General features: G+C 52.1%; 1 protein-coding gene across 3 annotated transcripts in view; it reads right to left on the bottom strand.

The window, feature by feature from the left end:
• Dab2ip (DAB2 interacting protein) overlaps positions 1-21120 on the bottom strand; it is a 173154-nt gene that overhangs the window by 132631 nt on the left and 19403 nt on the right. The window contains exon 1 of one of the 3 annotated variants that reach the window (XM_026789777.1): positions 15234-15590. The exons of 1 other annotated variant lie outside the window; for it this stretch is intronic. In XM_026789777.1, the coding sequence (XP_026645578.1) occupies positions 15234-15336 (103 nt within the window). In that variant the 5' untranslated portion in view covers positions 15337-15590. Of the gene's footprint in view, positions 1-14205; positions 14398-15233; positions 15591-21120 lie in introns of those variants that run through there. One more of the 3 variants, XM_026789791.1, reaches the window with a different exon arrangement.

The following is a 21120-nucleotide window of genomic DNA, read 5'->3' on the forward strand; positions in this document are numbered from 1 at the left end:
AGGCTGCAGGGTGGGGTGGGGGGTGGGAGAGGTGGACCTTCAGTTTTTGTTCAAAACAATGACCACCAAAAGGCTTTGATGCCTACAATTTTTGACTGTTGCTAAATTTAGCACATAGGGTGGGGCAGGCACAGTGACATACAGCCCTGCCAAGTTTGATTCCAAATTCTGGTCCCTTGTTTAACTCCTATTTACACTCCTACGGAAAATGGGGACCTGCCTTCTAGGGGTCTTGCCATAGGAGAAAATCAAATTAGTTCCAACCCACAAGGGTTTAGAAGTCAATAAGAGAACCATTCATTATTCTATTAGTACTTCACCTAAGCCAGAAGGGCTGAGTTTAATTCAAAGGACTCAATCACTAATAATGGGGTTTAAAGAGACCAAAGGTGGTCTGCCAGAATTCACACTACTCAAGTATAAAGATGGCTCGATTCTCAGCAAACCCTTGCTAAGAAACGTTTCCTCAGTTTCCAATACATCCTTCCTCAAAAGGTTGGCCTTGCCGGGCAGTGGTGGCACACGCCTTTAAGCCCAGGACTAGGGAGGCAGAGGCAGGCAGATCTCTGAGTTCGAAGTCAACCCGGTCTACAGAAAGAGTTCCAGGACAGCCAGAGCTACACATAGAAACTCTGTCTCAAAAAACAAACAAACCAAAGGTTGGCCCTGTGTAACCCAATGGGAAAGTCTGTAGATCCAAACCACAGCAGTACCCAGCATATAGCAGACACTCAGTGCACACAAGTTAACTATGTCATCCCAGACAGTATCCTGCTCTTGTCCCAGTCAGAGGACTCAAAGGTATCCCTGGTATCCTCAGAATGCCACCTCTTCTGAGAGTCACGCTCCACTGTCACCTTGGCATTATAGGTCACTTCTTTCTTTCCTGATGGAGCAAAGCTCACCATATAAACTGAGCTGGCCTTGAACTTGCAGTGAGCCTCCTGCCTCTGCCTCCCAAGAGCTGGGAATACAAGCGTGTAGCATCATGACCAGCAGGTTATTTCCTGGATCTAGAGGATGATACAGTCTGGTTCCTGGGCTTCCGAGCACCAGTGTTTTAAAGTCAGAAAAGAACAACATTATTTAGTTTTGACTCAAATGTTTTCAGGCCTTAAGAGCACTTCCCCACCCCACCCTGGCTCTGGAGGTGGAACCCAGGGCCTCTGGCATGCTGTCAGTAAACATGCTTCCCGCTGAGCTACATTCCCAGCCTGCTTACACGCACGTGGACAACAGCACAGTTCACACGGACCCAGTGGTATGTACCCACAGCACAGGCCCTACCTCCTGCCACTCCCGCCACTCCACAGGGCCAGGACACCAGCACTGCTCCCCTTCCCTGCTGCAGACTCACTCAGTGCAGGAGAGTTCCTTTCCTTTAGTTTACCGATCCGGGAAGTATTCAGCTGACAGGGTGGACAAGGTGTCAATTCCCAATCAGGGTGAAATCTTCTACAAATACCCATTGAATCTAATCATTAACTTTAAAATTTACTTATTTTTAAGGGTTTTTTTTGGGGGGGGTTGTTTTGCTTTTTTTTAACCTTATAAGTGCCTTGTTTGCAGGTATGTATGGACACCGTGTGAGTGCCTGGTGCCTTTGGATGTCAGAAGAGGGCGCTGGAACTGGGGTTATTGACGGTTGCAAAGCAGCATGCAGGTTCTGGGCAATGAACCCAGGTTAAGAGCAGCAAATGCTCTTAACCACTAAGCTATGGCTCCAGCCTCCCGTCCAATCACCATCCTGAAGGTGTGTCCCTGGGTCTCTTGCCTATTGCCCCCCTTCATTCTGGGGCTGGTACCTCATTTACCCCATGACCCCCACACACAGCTCAGTAGAAAAACAGAGCTGGGAGAAAAGCGAAGCAAGGCGAGAGCAGCATCCAGACACAAGTCCAGAGAGCTGATCTGAGGGCGCTTTGGGTGTCAGATGCCCTCTGAAGACCCCCATGCAAGCACTAGTTGGACACTTGAGTTGAATGGTATTTCAGGGTGACAAAGATCCCTGAGTTTCCAGGGGTCTCTGTGATTTCAGGAATCCCCATCCAGAAGCTAGACAGACACATACTCAGGTGACCAGGCATGGCGCCAACTCCTGTTGAGAGCCAAATGGAGCCAGAAACTGCCCCTCCCCAAAGTACTCAAGATTCCAGGAGTCCTACATCAGAAAATACAGAGGCCTCTCCTACTCCCCAAAAATTACCCTTGGCCTCCATTTCCTCATCTGTAAAGTAGGGGCACCAGGCTGGGCATGGTGGCACATGCCTTTAATCCCAGCACTCTGGGAATCCAAGGCCAGCCTGGTCTATATAGTGAGTTCCAAAGCCAGGGCTCTGTAGAAAGTTCCTGCCTCAAAAAAACAAAACAAACAAAACCCCCCAAAGAATAGGGGTGCCAATGTGATGTCCAGGGTAAAGCCCATGAAGGAAGTCACAGCGTCCAAGCTACACAAGGGAAGACTCTCTCTGTGAGAAGAACACAGAGCCCTGGACTTGGGGAGAAGGACCCACAGGATCCCCTTCATGGGACTTTGAGAGGACAGGGTGAGGAGCTCCCACCCCAAGCTCTTCACAGCAGTGTGGAGGCAGAACTATTCACTAGGGACAGACTGTAAAAGAACTCCACTCTCCAGCCATGGCGGAGCTCCCCACTGAGAGACAGGCTCCAAGCCCTGCCCATTCCCTGTGGAGCCAGGTGTAATGATCTGTCCTCCCTTCCTAAGGAACTGCCATGCCTCCAGCCCCAGGTCCAATATCTGCATGTGGATCTGCCCAGAAACTTACAGCTCCCCTGGGTCCTGCTCTGCTTCCTAGACCTCTTGGGAGACAGATGGAAAGGGCTAAGTCCAGGGTCAGACCAGAATCAGTGCCCAGCATGGACCTCCCTGAAGAACATGGGAGTTGACAAGCTGCATTTCCCGTCATTTCCCTGAGCTGACCTGCCCCGCATCCAGGCAAGACAGTGCTGTGCAACCCACGTAAGATGGGGGAATTCCAAGTCTAAAAAATGCATTCTCCACAGTCTGCATTCTGGCCCCTCTGTCAGCAGCTGCCAGCAACAACACCTTTCCCGAGAAAGCCTTGACGGGTAATCCCTGCCTCTGCGCCAGTATGCTCTTCTAAGACAATGTTCAGCAGCTCTGAATTACCCAAATCAATTACTCCAAGGAAGAACTCAGGCAGACAGACACTAGAATAAAAATGGCAGGTAATTCCCACTGGCAGGTAATTGGTCCCTTGAGAATTTCAAATAATAAAACCCGAATTGAAAAGAAAGCATTTCCCCCTAGAAAGGCAGGGAGCCAGTGCACACGAAGAAGCAGAGCACTCCTCCCGCCCCAGCTGCTGTCCCCTGCAGGGGGTGGTGAAGAGGGGCCAGTTTCAGGCCCTTGCTCCTCATGTCCTGGGCTTCTGTTCGGTTATGGTCTCTATATTCCAGGTGATCTGACCTCACCGAGAACAGAAGTTCCTCCAGAGTAGGACCTTACTTTTCACTCCTTGCCCTTCCTGCACCTGGCTATGGCACCCCAGCGAGGTACAGCCATGGCCTCAGGTGCTGATGGAAGGACAGGTCCCTTATGTCTCTGGAGCCAGTTACGGCACCCTTGGGGCCTCAGTTTCCTTAACTGTGATGTGGGGCGATGGCATCAAACTATTATTAAATGGAAGCGGCCTACTGTGCCACTCCGAGAGTGTCACAGAGCCTGCCTGTTGGCATTCCACGGAGAAAGCGTCCTGCAGTTAGGGTCTGGAGTTTCTGGAACACACAAAAGTCAGCCGCAGCAGGGTTTCTCGGGGCCTTTTAAATCACTAATGCAGACTGGCAGTCTACAACGGACCATGACGAGCGTGGCCTTTTCCTTACCAGCCAACCAGTCACAACACAGAGCGGCTGACAATGGTGGCAGGCACTGGGACAACAAGGACAGAAGGAGGCATTAAAGGGGGATGGAAGGTCATAGGAAGCTTTCACAACGGGCATGCGTTCCCTACGGTCCTTAAGAGGGAGACATCTGTGGGCGGGCAGACACAAGGTGGCACAAAGAGAGGCCAGCACTGGGAAAGCCTGGTCCTGCTGGGTCCTGGTCGACGACTGCCAAGGACAGCGCTGAATGGGGGAAAGACTCAGCGTCAAGAAAATGATGGGAACTTTCCAAAGTGGCTGGCTGAAAAATAATGTCTCTCTTAGGGCTCCTTTCCACATGCCAGGCATTGTGGGAAACAGCTCTCAAGTTCTCTCTTGTCCTCTGCTCTTTATCCAAATGGCATGGGTGCGTCAACTCAAGAGAAAAGAGATCAGAGGATCCAAGTACAACCTCAGATCAGTGTGCTTAACCACTGCGCTTCCCTACCCAGAGCCATGACGCAGAACAGGGGCTATGGCCACCAATACCCTCCGTTCAGAGAGGAGTCCCAATCCCTCGCCACAGAAGCCTCCATGATTTTTTTTTAATTTATATCCCCACTGAACAGCGCTTTCCAGATATCTGCACTTTAAGTATGTAAAAGGATATCATCTGTCTGTGAGTGAGCACGGGGTCCCAAGTGGGAAGCTGGCACCGAGAGAAACACTGGCTGAACCCATCAGCACCCTTGGCATCAGCAGACTCGCGGCTGCTGTCATAGATGGACACAGACCTGGGGAGGGGGGCACCACTATCATTCCAAATATGACCCACCAATCACTTCCATCAGAAGGAAGAAGTCACAAAACCCTTCCTGTCTCCGTACTGGAAAGGAAGCAAAATTATGTGCCTTAATTCAATTAGGTAATTAACTAAACAATGTGAGGAGAAATTCCAGCGAGGATATAAATACCCTAAATCGCTGCCGTGGGTGAAGCAGATGTCAACAACAAACAGGAACTCCAGCTCCGGGAGGGGGGAGCGAGGGTGGGGGCTGAGGTGTGTCCCTCGAGTGGTTTGTAATTACGGGGCCAGCCCTGATAAGTACGGTGCAAGCCTTACCTCACCTCAGCATCCAAACAACCCAATGATGAAAGTCGGGCCATTTGATGGAAACTGAGGAAAAGGGGTAGAACCGACCCATCTGTGGGCACACAGTAGCAGAGACAAGGCCAGCAGGACCCCAAATCCCCACCTTCCTCCTGCCCAAGATAAAATGGACTCTCCGCTGTCTGGGGTCCTCAAGGGTCCCCTTGTCAGGCTAGGCCTGGGGCTCTCCACATCAAAGCAATGAAGGCTGTGGGATGACTGAGTGCAGGCAAGCCTGGGAGAGCTATCTGGACAAGCCTGCAGGCTGCAGTCTGGGCACCTGTCCTGCGAATTCCCCTGACCTCCCTGCCCCTCTGTCTACATCAGCCAGCGGTGTGGCCCACCAAAGGCCGGCCGGGCATGCTCGCTCTCTAAGGGGAAGGAAGAGGAAGAGCCAACCTCAGACTCCTCTAGCCTTACCCACGTCTCCCCTACACTGGGGACTTCAACCCACACAGTGCCTGCAATCACTGGGGACGAAGGTGGACACAGTCCCAGAACTGCAAGCCTTAAAGAATCTTTGTAACTCCTTCCTCTACTTGCCAAACTCACTCCCTTGAAACCTGCATTCGGAAATCATTTTGTTTGGCTGATTTAACCCTAGCCTCTCCCTCAACCTCGTCCTTCCAACCAAACTTTACATGAAAAGTTTCTCGTAACTTTACAAGAAAAATAAGAATATATATATAGTCTTTCAAATTCAGGCAGTCCTACCCAGAACTTTGCTGGGGCAGAAAGTGCTGGAAAGAGCATTGTCCAGAGTACTCTCCAATCACCAAGCGGTCTTCTTAAATAAAGTCCTGGGGGAGAGAAACGCCGTGCCTGGCAGAGGCCCTGGTACCTGTCACACGTCTCTGTGACTGTGGACTGTGTTTTCTCTATGTCATCGCCCCACAGATAGGCACTACTGTCCCTAAGTTATAGAGCGGTTTGAGGAGGAGCGAAGCGGCTTGACTGGGGTTACAGAGACAGTAGGTACAGTGTCCTGGTCTCAAACCCAGGAACAAACCCCAGAGCACCCTCTCTCCTCTCCCGGGTGGGACCTGTGAGTACTTCCCAGACTGCTGTGGGGGACAAGACTCTGTCCCCCACTCCCACCCCACCCCAAGGGTCATCACAGACCTTGTTCCAAATCAGTACCTTATCAATCAGTCCACGGAAAATGCAGTACCATCCCCCAGTGCCAACCACAGAAGTGCGTAAGGAAATGACAGCGACCGCCCCCACAAGCCAGCAAGCTACAGGGATGAAAAGAGAAGGTCTTAGGGCTGTTAAACCAGGGCTTCTAATATGTGCGTCCCCTCAGGACACCTGGATGCCTGACCTGCTCTTCTTTGTTCCCACTCTGGCTGTTTAAGGACAGAGTCAAGGGGAGACAGGGAAGGAGGTTACTGAGGGAGGGGACTTCTGGCTTCCCCTTCCCTGCCTGTTAGCATCCATTTTTACTTCCACATCTCCTCGTGAGGCTGCCACAGAGCTGCTGGATGAGCAAAGTGCGGCCATGCTGTAAGCTTTGACAATACAAAGACCTTAATTCAAAGCCTGCCCTGGTCCTTCCCCACCTGGTAACCTCGAACAAGCCCAAAGATCCCAAACCCTGGGTTGAGACTTAGTGATGTTCAAGAAGCCTACTGCCCGGCTTCAGGAACTGCTCAAAGGGCCAGCTGCTGGGTGTTTGTATTACAGCTCAGAAAGGTCATGTGCCTTGCCTGGGCTCATACAGCCAGAAAGAGGCACAGCAAGTGTTGACATCAGGTTCCAGGTCTGATACAATCCCTTTCTTGACAGAGACCCCCTCTACAGGGAAGCTTTAAGAAGGCATAGCCCATCACAGGCCAAGTGTAAAGTTCCAAACACACACACACACACACACACACACACACACACACACACACACACACACACCAGCTATGGCTCACAGTGAAAGTTTCCAAACCTTGGCACCCTCCCCCAGCCAGAGGTGAGTGGTGAGCTCATGCCTGTGACTAAGCCACACTGACGCCAGGAGCCCTCTCTGGGAACCCAAAGACTTGGCTTCTAGCCCCAGGAGGAGTCACAGCTGCAAAACCAGGGTTCTTCCGGAGGTGGGGATCCCCGGTTCCTGTGCTAAGATTAGGGTGGCTCCACCTTGCAGCCAGGGGTCAGCAGGAGCCTGGAGGTCAGGGTTTGGACCCCAATTCGGACATGAAACTTTAGGGTAGCCTGACTTCTAACCATGGTTCTAAGGATAAGCGGGGCAGCCGGTTGCTGGTGTCCATCCCCACCCCCCCGCCCGAACCCGCACTGTCACTACCCTGCTCACCTGCAGCCACAGCTGAGGTGGGAGGTAGCAGAGCCTGTGGAGGTGCTGAGAAGTGGAAGGAGAAGGCAGTGCTGTGGGCAGATTGGGCAGGCATCCTGGAGAAGCAGGCTGGAAGGGGAAGTCGAACAAGCTGGGCTGGCAGGCTGGAAGCTTGTCAGACAGACTGTTAAGGTAAGACGGAGCATCCTGCAGAGGCTCCCGGAGTCAGCCTTTTCCTGGAAAAAGAGCCTTTGGACACAGCCCCACCCCCGCTCGCCTCCCTTCTCCCACCTCAGGAACTGGACAGATGGGAAACTTGGACCACCTCTTTAAAACCAGAAAGAGCAGAGAAACTCATGTGCTGACTTTCCCCAGACAGCAGAAAATGGGGACACAGTCAGATTTACAGGGTGCCCACACTAAAGACAGAAGACACTGCTCCTTCCAGTGCAGGTCACCACCCTGCTCCGTGGTCCTCAAAGGCTCCTTATCGCCTGTAATGTCCTTTGACCCCTGTAGGTGGCCCCAGAGCAGGACCCAGTTATCAGAGAAGGGCCAGGAAGAGAGGAATGAGCGTGGCCTTTCTCAGCACGGCTGTCACAATCCTTTTGGGTGTCTTTGAGTGCTGAGGACTGAACCCGGGGCCTTGTATATGCCAGCCTCCACCTTTTCTGTTTTTGTTTGTTTTTGAAATAGTTTCAGGCTGGCCTAGAACTCATATGTTGACCTCCTGAGTTTTGAGATTGTAGCTGTGAACTGCTAACCCGTACCTGGCCCACAATCCTATTACATCATCAAAGGTCCCCAGCTGGACGTCCCCATGGAACTTTTCTACCTCAGCCTCCTCACCACCGCTCCGCTCCCAAATCTGGCAGGCCACAGTTCTCTGCTGCTCTCTCACCCCCAGTCTTTGCCCGGAGCCTTGATCCACCTCTGCCCTTCCTGCCACCTTTGGTATCTGGCTGAAAAATCTATCTGAATACATTCAAGTGATTCCATCATTCCCCAGGCTGCAGTGGGCTCCTCGGAACTCAGATACAGGAGGCTGGGGACAGACTAGGATTCTGCTGTTAACTTCTGGATGCAGTGTCTGCAGAGCAAGAAACTGGGTTCACCCCTCTGTGCGCTCACGAAAGCCGGCAGCACAGCCTCCACCCACTGCAACAGCAGCAGCAGAGCCACTCAGGGGAGATAATGGAGCCAGAGGGCTCTGCAGAGCCTCAAGTGTGACACAAACCCAAGGGATTGCGACGTCTATTTTTAACTTCCCACATCCTGACCGAAAAACAAACCCCTCACACACCACGCCAATTCCTATCGGGGTGACAGGGCCTTTTAAGAATGCTCTCCTCCTGGAAGTAGCACCCGCCAGTGTTGACGGCTGATGGCGGTCCCTCTGCCGGGAAAGGCCCTGAGGTCTCTGCTCCAACTGCTGCCAGCTTCCACTATGTCTGGCTGGGTCCTCAGTGTTCCCAGCAAACAGCCACTTCCTAGTGGACTCGGTTGTCATGTATTTTCCACGACAGGCATATTTCCATGCCGAGAAAGGCCACACTCACTCCTCTCTTTATTCCTTTACCCAGTGCCCCTCCTGGCCCTTCTCTGACAAGTGAGCCCTGCTCTGGGGCCACCTCCAGGGGTCAACCCTGAGTGAGACACATGTCCTACTGGGAATGGGCCTCTGTGGGGCAAAGGCAGGGAAGCTGACAAAGCAACCTGAAAAGAAATTCATTAGCAAAGATGGGGAATTTTGGGGGCTCCAAGGGTTCCGATTTGTGCAAGGGAGTTATGGAACACTATCTATCACCTGTCCCTCCAGGATCCCCAAGACAGTTTTCAATGGGAACCAGCCCTCATGACTTACAAGGAGCTTCCTCCCTCAGGATATGGTCCTACCTGTCCCCAGGCCCACCTGCATGGGTGTTAGCTGGCAGCTACATTCCTTTGAGTCTCGTACTGAGAATGGTTCCCAGGGCTTCATGCATTGCAGGCAAGCACTCTACCACAGTCCCAGCCCTAAACTCATCCATGCGGTTGTCATCCTCCCAGCCTCCCTCAGTGTCCAACAGGGACATCTCATAGGACAAACCCTGCCTGTGCTCCTGCGGCACCACAACAGCTCCCCTGGTCAGGTGCACTGAGAACCAGGAGGGAAGCAAGGAAATGGGGGAGATGGTGGGTGGGGTGAGCTTGCCAACCGAGTGTCCCTTGCAGAAAGTCACCAGAAGACTGTGGAGGCCTAGGCTAAGCTTGTCCCGCTGGACGAGTGGACTTCACAAGGCAAGCGATTTAAACAAATGCTGTGTTTAGCACAAATCTGTCTGTGGTTTGTTTCTACTTCGCCCTCCAGGCCTCCATGGGCCTCTTTCAGCTAAGAGACAAACCCTCTCCGAGATGCTGTGCAACCCTAGAAAGTCATGTAAACCTCTTGGCTCCCCCTAGGACAACATCTGTGAGCCCAGAATAGTCCCCCCAAACCCCAGGAGACCCTTCATAATCCCCAAATGTTCTCTCGAGTCTAGAGGAGGTCTGGACTGTTCTCATTTGAGACAGACTCCGGTCTGAAGAAATGGGCTGACAAGGGCTCTCTTATACCTGTTTATAGACCTGTCCATCTTTGATGTCATAAGGCCAGAAAAGAATTTGTTTTATTTTGTTTTTTTGAGACAGGGTTTCTCTGTAGCTTTTGAGCCTGTCCTGGAACTAGCTCTTGTAGACCAGACTAGCCTTGAACTCACAGAGATCTGCCTGTCTCTGCCTCCCGAGTGCTGGGCTTAAAGGGATGTGCCACTACCACCCAGCTGGGAATTTCTGAAAAGCACTTCAGGACTGGGGTGAGGGGGGGGCAGTGGCTTACTGGTAGAGCACGCGTCTGTCATATACGAGGTCTCAAACTCTATTTCCAGTACCACATGCATGCACGCACACAGAGGTAACAGACCCATGATCATCTTAGAAGACACAAACATCTGTTTGTCCTTCAACAATGGTCAGCCCAATCCAAGAGCAGACACAGAGGCTCCCGCCTGCCTCTGCTAGAATGCAGGATCCAAGGAAAATGTTCTGGGCCAGAAGCATCGACAGGGTACTGCCAATCTAGATGAGTGGCCATCAAGCATAAGAGGGTCCTTGCTGGGTTGGCTTGCTCATCTTGTGGACACTCGGAAATACTGGGTCTGACCACCTGTGGAAGTTCAGGGCCTGCCATGGGAGACAGCCAGTGTGCACACTAACAGGAGCTGCAAGTCAGAGGTAGGACATAGCTCAGTTCCTAGAGTGTTTGCCTTGCATACAGGAAGCCCTGGGCTCCATTCCCAGTACTGCATAATAAGCCAGGCATGATAGCACATGCCTGGAATCCCAGCACTTGGGAGGCGGAGGCAGGGGAATCAGGAGTTCAAGTCTCAGTTACACAGAATCTACAGCCAGTCTGGCATACAGAAATTAGCCAGGACCAAGCTGGGGCGGCTCATACTTGGTTGATAAAGCTGCTGGGCAGTCCAACAGTGATAGAGAGGGAAGAACGTTCCAGAAGTCTCAGGAACAGACTACGATGCTGGAAGCCTGAAGAGCAGGGAGGAGCGAGCAGAAAGGAACATTAAAGCCAAACACCATAGCCTGGGGTTGGGCCATGATGCTGTGGTGGGGTACAGGCAACCACTATCAGGACAAACAAGATGGACAAACAAGATTTATGACCGAGCCAGGGGCGCTGAAGCTAACTAACAAGGGCTGCTTCAAGATGTCCAGCTGCTAGGCACCCCAGGTACGGCACGGTACGAGGGACCTGGGATGGCTTGCTCCTAGAAGAGGCTAGAGCACTGGACAGGGGCATAAGTAGGGAAGGCTGAAGGGAGAGAGGGGCGCTGCCTTGAGAGGGAAACCAGAGGAGCTAGACACTCACGCCTAGGTTCCTCAGCCCAGACTACTCAGCCTGGGAAGGAGACTCCAGCTGGGTTACTTCCAGAGCCCCAAGCTCCTGTTGGCGCCAACTCGGAGCCCCAGTTACTTCTGTCACCACCTTCTTGCGGTGCTCTGTGTGCAGAAGCCTGCTGCATTCTGAAGTCAGCAACTTTGTCTGGGCCCTGAACCCACTGGGGTTCTCTCTCCCCAGAGATGCCAGGGGAGGTCGGCCACTTAACTGAATAGCCCCATGTCTCCTCTCTTCACATCTGAGGAGCCTAAAATATGAAGGGACTGTCAACGCCCTCCATCTTCTGGACAAGATCTCTAATATCAAACCACCACTGGGTAAGCAGGAAAACCATGAAAGGTACAGTGCGGAGAAGGCCTGTGTATATAGTCAGGGGACACGAGTTCAAGTCCAGGCACTACCAGTTTCTACTAACTCTTCCCATATAAACACACTTGGGCTTTAGATGTTCACATCCTCTTCCTGGACTCCAAGGAACTCATACACAAAACGCATATTATTAACCCCGAGCTTTCAGGGGGCTCAAAGGGGAGGGCAGAAATGTGCCGTTGGAAAGCTCCATGTGAACAGCCCTTCCCACCATAGCCGGCCCAGCCTGCAGATGTCCCCAGAGATGCTCTCCAAAAAGGACAAATTTAACAAGCTGCAGACCTACTCCATGCTCTCCTTCACAGGCTCAGGCACACAGCCTCCTAGCTGGGAAGGTCCAAGGAACCCACACTGGAATGAGGAGAAAGTGGGGAGGTCACACTCACCTCTACCGTATCTGCGCCTCCCTCCCCCGTAACTGAACACAGGTGTCTCAACAAGGTGTGCCAATTCTTTCAGAAAGCTGAGGTCAAAGGTCTGCCCTTGTGTATGACACATGCAAAGCTCCCCTGGACTCCTCTGCCCCTCTGGCCTGTCTCCTAGGCCCCAATTTCCACCACCACCCACAACCTCTTCCTCAGTACCCGGGGGTAATGGTTCTTAAGCTGAGCTGTGCAAACAGCCTGGACAGTTGTGGCAGAGAAGGTCTCTAGGTCCGGAGTAAAGACGATGAATTTGCATTTCAACCTGTATCCCATGTGCGTGTGATAAAAGCATCCCAGCACACATAACAAGCTTGGACACATAAAAGTGTATACACACACATACAAGGGCACATACAAGTGTATAAATACACACATACACATACACAGGTGCGCACACACATACACACACACCTTGATGGGCATTCAAACAGAGTCAAAGGTAACAATTAGAAGCACAGACTATGGGCTGCTGCTAGGTTTGAGGTATAACCCAGCCCCATCACTGACTGAATGACCTTTGGTGAGTCCCTTCCTCCTGACAGCCTTACACGGCTGTCTGAAGAATGCAGTGACGCGTGTAATGTCCCCAGCACAGGACCTGGTACATAATAAACAATACTAGTGCTGTAGCCACTGCCAAACTCAGTCCCATTGCTGTGAGTGCCTAAGAGAAGGCACAGCAAGCCAGGATTAGGGGACCACAGTGAATGCTTGACCCACACAGACGCCCAAAGGGCACGAACACTCATTGGGTAGGCGTAGCAGAAATACAGATTTCCATTCTCAGCAGTAAGAATGTTTTAGCTGATTGGAGATGCCCAGCCATCCCTGGAGGATCTGAGCAAAGAGCCTAGCTGTGTATCAGGTGCAGATGCAGCCCAGGGAAGGGACACTGGAGGGCCCAAGTATGGAGCATCCAACCAAGGCTGGGACCAGGCTCTGCACTTGGCCCCTCTCTCCCGCATCGCATGCGAAATGGTTCTTCACTGTTCCTCAGTATTTACAGGGGTCACCTCTACTTTCAAAGGTCTAACTTTCCAACACATTCCGAGCAGAGAAGGGAGGTGCTTGGACCATTGCAGTTGGGGACCTACAGCAGTGTGTCCTTAAGCAGTGTGTGCACATTTCTCAAAGGCCTGGGGCTCACTTGATCCTGAGGGGAGGGAACCCGAATCACATGGGTCCCTTTGGGCACCAAACTCTTCAAGTTGCAGGAGACCGATTCTCTGACCCTGTGGGCAGATGCCCACTGGATCAGTTTGATGGAGCTTTAAGCTCAGGGAGGTTAGAAGACTTCCCAAGGCCACACAGTGAGCAGAGGAAGCTGAGATTTATTTGAACCTAAGTTCTCTGGATTCTAGAGCTGGGTGTTAGGTATGGTTAATTCTGGGTGCACAGTCTTTAGGTCAAAAAAATAGAATAGAGTTAACACTACAGACGAAAAGTGTTTCTTATGACTCTCAGGGACCTACTGACAGTTAAGTCTATGGCCACTCCCCTCCGCGACCTCAACTGCTGAAGGAGGTGGGATAAAGCCCAGCACAGGCACCACAGACAGCGCCAAAGGACCAAACCCAGAAAAGCTTGCAATCCTCACCAGGCTGGAACTTGGAAACGTGGTGGCTTGGATCGCTCTCCCCCATGCTGTGTGCAGCTCAAGGTGTTCTGTTAGTGGAGGGTGGGGTTGGAAGCAGGCCAAGGAAAGAACTCTAGGCCCACCTGCTTCCTTAGAAACAGCTCTAGCTAGCAATGAATACAAACACCCCAAACTTGGTGGGCCACATGGGAGGGACAGTGTGTGTGTGGTGGGGGTCTGAAGTTTGGGGGTCAGTGGAAGCTTCTGGTATTGGCAGACTGGAGAACCCTGTACCCCAACTCCTGTAGACTGCAGGCCCCTGCTAAAGGTGCCTTCTTGATGCCGCCTGTGCCCTCCTTTCCAGAGGAAAGCGTCAGTCCTGCGCCCCGCTGTGGTCAGGGATAGAGGCAGAAAACAGCAAAGTTTAAAGGGTCAGACAAGACTCAGAGGTCCTGCCGCAGAGCAGAAAAGAGAAGTAAATAAAGAGAAGCTGAGGTGCACCCCTCACCCCTGTAGTCCTATAAAGGTATCAAGGCCCCAAAGGTCCTCAAGCAGACCTCGCTCGGATCCCTGCAGGTGTTAGGGTCCCCTCAACTTGACCTGCGCTTTTAAGCCATTAATTACCTCTATGTGCTGACCTGGCCGCTGGGCATTACCATCCCTAAGGCAGCGGAGTCGGACAGCCCAGCGCCAGGGTCGCGTAGTCACCAAGTCTCCGGGTCTCAGGGGTTTGGGCTGCCAGTTCAGGCGGCAGGAAAGTTTCCGTGGGGAGGGCAGGGCCGAGCGGAGCAGGCCGGGCTGGAGAGAGCTCCGGCCGGCTCCGCGCCTCCCGCGGCGCCGCGGCTCTCTGCTCCCCGGCCACCCGACCCGTCTTTCCCTGCCAATCGCAGGCCCGCAGCCGCAGCTCCGCCCGCCCACGGGCCCCAGCGGGGGCGGACGGGGAGGGGCGGGGGCGCACCTGTTTGGTCAATCGACCCCACATCTCCACCAGCCGCCGGGCCTGACTGGGCAGTGCTGCCAGCGCTCGCCCCCGCCCGGGCTTGGCAGGGGTCCAGGCGGGGCCACACGCCTCTCCTCTGGCCCTGTTCAGGGTCCAGCTAGCACAGAGCCTCAGCCCGCCCCCCCTCGGTCTTTCCCCGCCTCCCTAGCTGTAGCCCAGAGACAGAGAGATGACCAAGGCTTCTCTTTCATTACTTCTCGGTCACCCTCTGACTACCCAATCCTGCAAGCACCGTCCTCCTCGCGATGACACCCTAAACTTTCCTATACGTCCAACACCAATCTCCAACTTCAGGCTTGGAGGCAGGTACCAGGGCCTGAGAAAAGGACGGCGATTATGATGTCGCCGGGAAGGTACCACAGCACCTCCATTCACATAAACTCCGAAGCACACCCAATACCGCGGGCTGGATGTCCCCCAGCGTCCTTGGTCTACACAAATGCCATCGCCCCATTTTCTGAGATAGAAACACTGAGACCAGAAGAGGGGGAAAGGCTTTTCCGATCTGATGACAGGTGAGTTGACAGAGTTTGTCTGGCTCCTGTCCCCGAAACTGGAGGATGCCTGGGTACGCCCCGCCTGGCCCCGGGGGACCGCGAGTGGCCTGGAGGGGAGGAGGCGGAGGCCCGCGATGGCGCGCGCCCGGCCTTACCTCGGCTGCAGAGAGTGTCCCCGCAGAGCGCGCCCGCGGGAGGCCCCAGCAGCGGCAGGGAGGCCCAGGCGAGCGCTCGGTAGGCCGAGCGCCCAGCACCCATCCCTGCCGGAGTCGGCCCTTCCACCCTCCGCGGCACCTGTGGCGCCAGGGCTGCTGCGCACGCCGCTTGGGCCTCAGGGGTCAGACCCTGGCGTGCCGGGACTCTCCCGGCGCTCCTCGTGCAGTCCCGGCTCGGACTCCCACGGCTGTGGCGCGGACCCCGGAGGGAGCAGGCCTCCCCGGGCAGGGCGCTATTTTTAGCGGGAGCTGCTCTCCTTGTCGGACAGACAGAACCAGTTAATTCGGCCGTTGGGGAAGGGCCTGTCCGGGGAGCTCCCCGGAAAGGCAGCCGTGGCTCTGCTGAAAGCTGATCCTGCGCATTCCTGCCTCTCGAGGCGGGAGGGCGGGAGGACGCCTTTAATTCCAGGGGGAAGCCTGCGTCCTCTGAAGCTGTGCCTTGGGACCAAGTACACGCCCAAGAGGGCTCTGGAAACTGACCTGGAACCTGGCCCTACTTTCTTTATGTTCACATGCCTCTGATGATTGGGCAGAGCATGTCTACCTGACTTGAGAGTCCCCACTTCTTGTTAGGAAGAGCCCCTTCGATGCTGAATCTGAACCCCAACAATACACACAGTGTTCACTCTGAGGTTTCTTGCTGAACGAAGTGGGGAATGTCAGATACGGGGCAGCGATGTGCCGTGAATGGACCGGGCGGCTTGGGAAGCTGGAGGTCACCTAAAACCAACACTTTTCAATGGTGTGGTGTGGGTACGCCATCTCACTTCTGGATCTATCTCTTCTTGCAAAAGCGAGTTTTTAAAGTCCCAAGACAATATTAGAGAAACTTTTTGTAAACAAGACCATTGCGGACACGTGCATTCCACGAAGATGCAGACTCAGCCAGGGGTGTATACTCAGGAAGCAGTGGGAGGAGCCTAAAGTGCTGTTAGGGTGAGGGTCAATAAATAGGCCGGAGGATTAGAATAGAGGCTGCAAAAATAGACTCACACATGTATGGAAACTTAATATTTGGCAGAAGTGGCACTTGAGGTCGGTAAAGGAGAGACTCTTCTATAAATGATGCTGGAGCAATTGGATGTTCATATTAGAAAAAAAAGAAATGGAATCCCTACCTCACACCATTCATAAGTTTCAGGTATACTAGATAATTAAATATAAAAATAAACTGGGCATGGTGTCTCACATTAGTAAATCCAGCACTTGGGAGGGTGAGGCAGGAAGATTGTAGTGAGTTTAAGGCCAGCCTGCCTTACATAGTCCCAGGCCGTGAGCCTGAGCTAACAGTTAGGTTCCGAGTCTAAACAAGACAAACCTGGCAGAGGGCAGGATTTCTTGAAGATACACAGAACATCAAGAGAAAGATGGGTGCATTTAATTAAAATGTAAAACCTGTGTTTTTCAAAAGAAGATAAATGAAAGTCAAGTGCAAAATATGCAAAGGCCTTCCACAAATGAGTTTTCAGAAGAAACTGGTAGAACGCTGGCTTGGCATTAGGGAAGCAGTGGTTTGATCATAAACCAGGTGTGGTGGCAAAAATCTGTAATCTCAGCTAAATGGGAGGTGGAGGCAGAAGGATCAGAAGTTCAAGGGCATCCTCAGCTACAAAAAGAACTCAAAGTATGTATGATCAGACAATTGGCAAAGGAAAAATGTGCATAAATAAATTCAAAGAGAGCCTTACAGTACCTGGGGAAATACAAAGTCAAACCCAGTAAAGTGTCCCATTGCTCCTGCCAGATTAGCCCCCAAGGTGGAGAGTGGCATTAGGAGTGTGCAGAACATGCGTGCCAGGAGGAGAAATGGGTCCAATCACTCTGCAAAACAGCCTAGGAGCTCTGAGAAACACCCAGCTATCTGGTCATTCTATGGGGACACACCTAGTGAATGTCTTGTTCTCTGCAGCAAGGCCGCCTACTGCCATGTGCAGAAGAACACAGGGACACAGGGTGGAGGGATCTGAGAAGTTCTTTACTGTGGGGAACAGGACAAGAGGGAGTCTGAATCTCCGAGGAAGGGAGACAGAGCAAACTCAGGAACAAATTGCATGATATCATTCATTTGGATTCTTCAAACACACACACACAAAAACAAACACCCATATATCACATGGCTGTGCACAGATATAAAAGCAGAGAGCATGCAGAGTCATGGGAAATGCGCCTTTGGCCAAGAGTTTACCCCAGGGAGGCAGAGGATGCTGCGATGCAGTAGGAAAAGGCTCCCCATTTGGTAAGGTTTTTTTGGCTGGAGTGGTGCATAAATCTCTCTGTCTCTCTGTCTCTGTCTCTGTCTCTGTCTCTCTCTCTTTCTCTCTCTGTGTGTGTGTGTGTGTGTGTGTGTGTGAGATTATTTTGGGGAATTGAACCCATGCCTTTTGAATGTCAGACAAGCACTGAGCTACATCCCTAGCCCCCAAACTTTTTTTTTAAGACACAAAGGAAGCCTGGTAGAAGTTCCTTTAAAAGCCAGTTCTGCTCCAAAAGATACCTTCCCCCTTTAATGATGTCATCATGTCTAGGTGCTGATGCATGAACATAGCCTGGCCTGCGGTAAAGCACTCAGAAAACCTAAAGAACACTAATAGCCTCCTAGTCCATCTCCCTTGAAGCCCTGCTTAGCCCAGATGTAGCCTGCAACGCAGGCCTCCAAGGCCCTCGGCTCCCTCATGCTCTCGTGAGTTTGCACAGGCAGGGTGTTCTCCTAGCACACTGTTCTGTCTCTGCTTCAGTGCATGTGCACTGCACTCCTGCTGTGCGAGACCCTGGGTGAGGGGGACCACATCTATTATCGACACATCTCTTCCTGTCCCTCATTGTCTGTATTATCACGAGATGGGCAGTACCGCCTAGTTTGAGATTTGTCTCCTGAAGCAGACTATTTTTTTCTTGACAGGGTCTTTCTGCTTAGGTCATGCTGGCTTCAAAGTTGCAATCCTCTTGCCTCAGCCTCCTTAGTACAAAGATTATAAATGAATACAACCACATCTACTCATATCATATCTTTCTGGGCCCCCACTGCAGTCCCACCCTCTGTACAGGAACTCAACTAAGAAGGTTTATGAATATAAGAGCTGAGTGAATCCAAATACTCAGAAATCTAAAGGAACCATGCCACACTCTCAAAAGGGAGACAACCCCACCACCTCCTGATGGACTGCTTGGTCTTCAGGAATATTTCTGAGAATAACATGAACTTTGAGGTCAGAGAGAGCTGCGTTCACATCTAGGCTGAACCACTTGCCAGCTGTGTGCTATGACACGGAGCCTCACTATCAGGGTCTGCACAACCAGGATGTGGCGAGGATTGTCACCGGGAGAGATTAGGATGAGCTATGAGATCACAGGTACCAAATGCATGGCCCCGTTCTTAGGGTCAAGCAATTATGTGAAGATTGACTAAGAAGAAGACGTTTGCAGAGGAGGGTGGAAGGAACCCAGTTAGGCCACTGTGGAAGTAGAATGCTGGTTAAGCAACAACAAGGGTGTGAACCAGTCCTGAAGAGAAAGAAGCATTCATCTGGAGGCTGGCTCGGGAGCCAGGAGTCAGGAGCTCGCTCTAGCATCCTCGCTCCACTCCTCATGCCAGCATGCCCCGTCCCAGGGGCTGGGCTGCACAGCATGGCAGCCCTGCAGGCCCTCTTTGTCTTCCCATAGCCACCCTGTTCTCCTCCAATCTGTTCTCACATATATCCCAGGATCTCAATCTGGACCTGTCTTTTCCTTGCCAGCTTCCATCTGTAGGGGCGACAGAGCCTGCGGCACCTTCCCCGGGGGACATGTCTGAAATGATTTACCAAATGCATCATCTGCACTTGGATATGCAAAATCTACATATGTCCTCTTGTCGGCAGCTTCCATCAGGCAGCATGCAGGATTGGGACTTGCTTATGGTCCAGACTTTAGAAGATGAATCAGGCGGGTTACATGTTCTCCATGCAAGCGAAAGCATGAAGTTGAGAGGGCTGGTTGGTCCCTGGAAAAGAACAGCTCTGTGCACATCAAGCGTTCTGATGAGAGATCTCCTAAGCTAATAAACCAGTCTCTTTGATTTAAATCCCATCACGCAAGTGACATACACATTAGTCACTGATGGTCCTTTGTCTCATGCAAATGGGCCGTGGAAGGCAGGCATCCCTCTTGACTTATAGTTTGCCATCTTCTTTTTGGGACAGGGTTCCATGTAGCCCAGTCTAGCTCAGTCTTGCTGTGCAACTAAGGATAACCCTGAATTTATGATCCTTCTAGCTACACCTCCTTCCCAGGCTGGGATTATAAGTGTGTACTACCTTGCTTATTTTTCTGTCTGTTTTGTGTGTTTGCATGACTTTGTGGGATATGCTGGGGATCAAACCCAAGGTTTCTGTATGTTAGTCCAGCATTCTCCCAACAGAGCCACACCCTCAGCCTCTACCATTTTTCTTAATGGCTGTCTAGAAGACCATCATTCCTTTTGGCAACACGAAAGGATGCTCTTGTGCCTTCATCTGCTCTGCATAGTTGTGTGGACACTTCTGTTCATCACATTCTCCCCGTTTCTCCCGTAGTTTTTCTGGGCTGTTTCATCTTACTCTCTGGCCAGTTGGAAGATAATACTCTCAGAGTCTGATTGCCCTTGATGTTCTGAGCAGACTTCAAGTGTCGGAGCCCGGGACCTTACCCTGCTGTCCTTCCTTCACCAGTGACTCCCACCTGTGCATCCCCAGCCCAGCAGACACTTGTGCTCCTTTGCCCAAGCTTCTCAAGGCATCAGGCTCCTTCCCTGCCTCTGTGCCTTCCTCTCTGTGGATCCTGCCCATTGGTATCTCTCGAGAGGCTGACAAAACACAGATCCAATCACATCCACCCACCTCTGCCGAAAAGCTTGCAGGGGCTCCGTGTTGTGTTTGTGTGGCTGATAAAAAAAAAAAAAAAAAAAAAAAAAAAAAAACTCCCAGGGAGTTCACTGGTTCTGAACAAAAGCATATGCTGCCGAGGGTCTGGCCGGGGAGCTGGAGGATCAGAAGCCTCCCAGCCTCGTTCTGCACCACTTTTCCTTGCCTTCTTTGCTGTCAGTCACTCCATCTAATCTCAGAGTTCTCAAATAAACAATACTCCTTCCTCAGACCTCACCTCTCTGTCCTTTCCCTGCCTGGCCTGGCTAGCTTCTTCCAGGAGTCAGTTAATGTCACTTCCCGAGACGAGCCTCCCCTTGCGTTCACTACACACTTGACCTAGGGGTTTTTCTTCATGCTGCTGATGGCAGGTGGTAGCTGTACCTTCACTGTGTGATCACCAGGAGTTGGGGCCCCCTGAGTACTGGGATCACCCCTAGTGTTCATCATTGCATCACCTCTCGTCCTCAGCAAGGGCCCTGGCACATAGTATGTGCTCAGTAAATGTTTGCTGGGAGATGAACCCAGGTCTGCTTGCAGACCCCCACGGATAGGCTGTCATCATAGGACAAACACTGTTAGTTACCAGATATTCATGTTAAGAAGGCATGGTAATTAGGTATGGTAGTACATACATGTAATCCCAGCACTTCGGAAGTCGAGGCAGGAAAATCAGGAGATTAAGGTCATCACGAATTATTACATAGGATAGCCTGGGATACATGAGACCTTGTCTCAACAATAGACAAACATCCAAACACCCAGGGACTGTGGTATCCTCAGATGCACACTCAGGCTTGGGCTCATAGGACTCCCAGAGCAAGAATGACAGGCATGGTGGGAAGAGAAGAGGAGGGGAGGGGTCTGGGGATTACACACTGGTGGGAGGGGTCTGGGGATTACACACTGGTGGGAGGGGTCTGGGGATTACACACTGGTGGGAGGGGTCT

The sequence above is a fragment of the Microtus ochrogaster genome, chromosome 4, assembly GCF_000317375.1.
Source record: "Microtus ochrogaster isolate Prairie Vole_2 chromosome 4, MicOch1.0, whole genome shotgun sequence".
NCBI lineage: Eukaryota > Metazoa > Chordata > Mammalia > Rodentia > Cricetidae > Microtus > Microtus ochrogaster.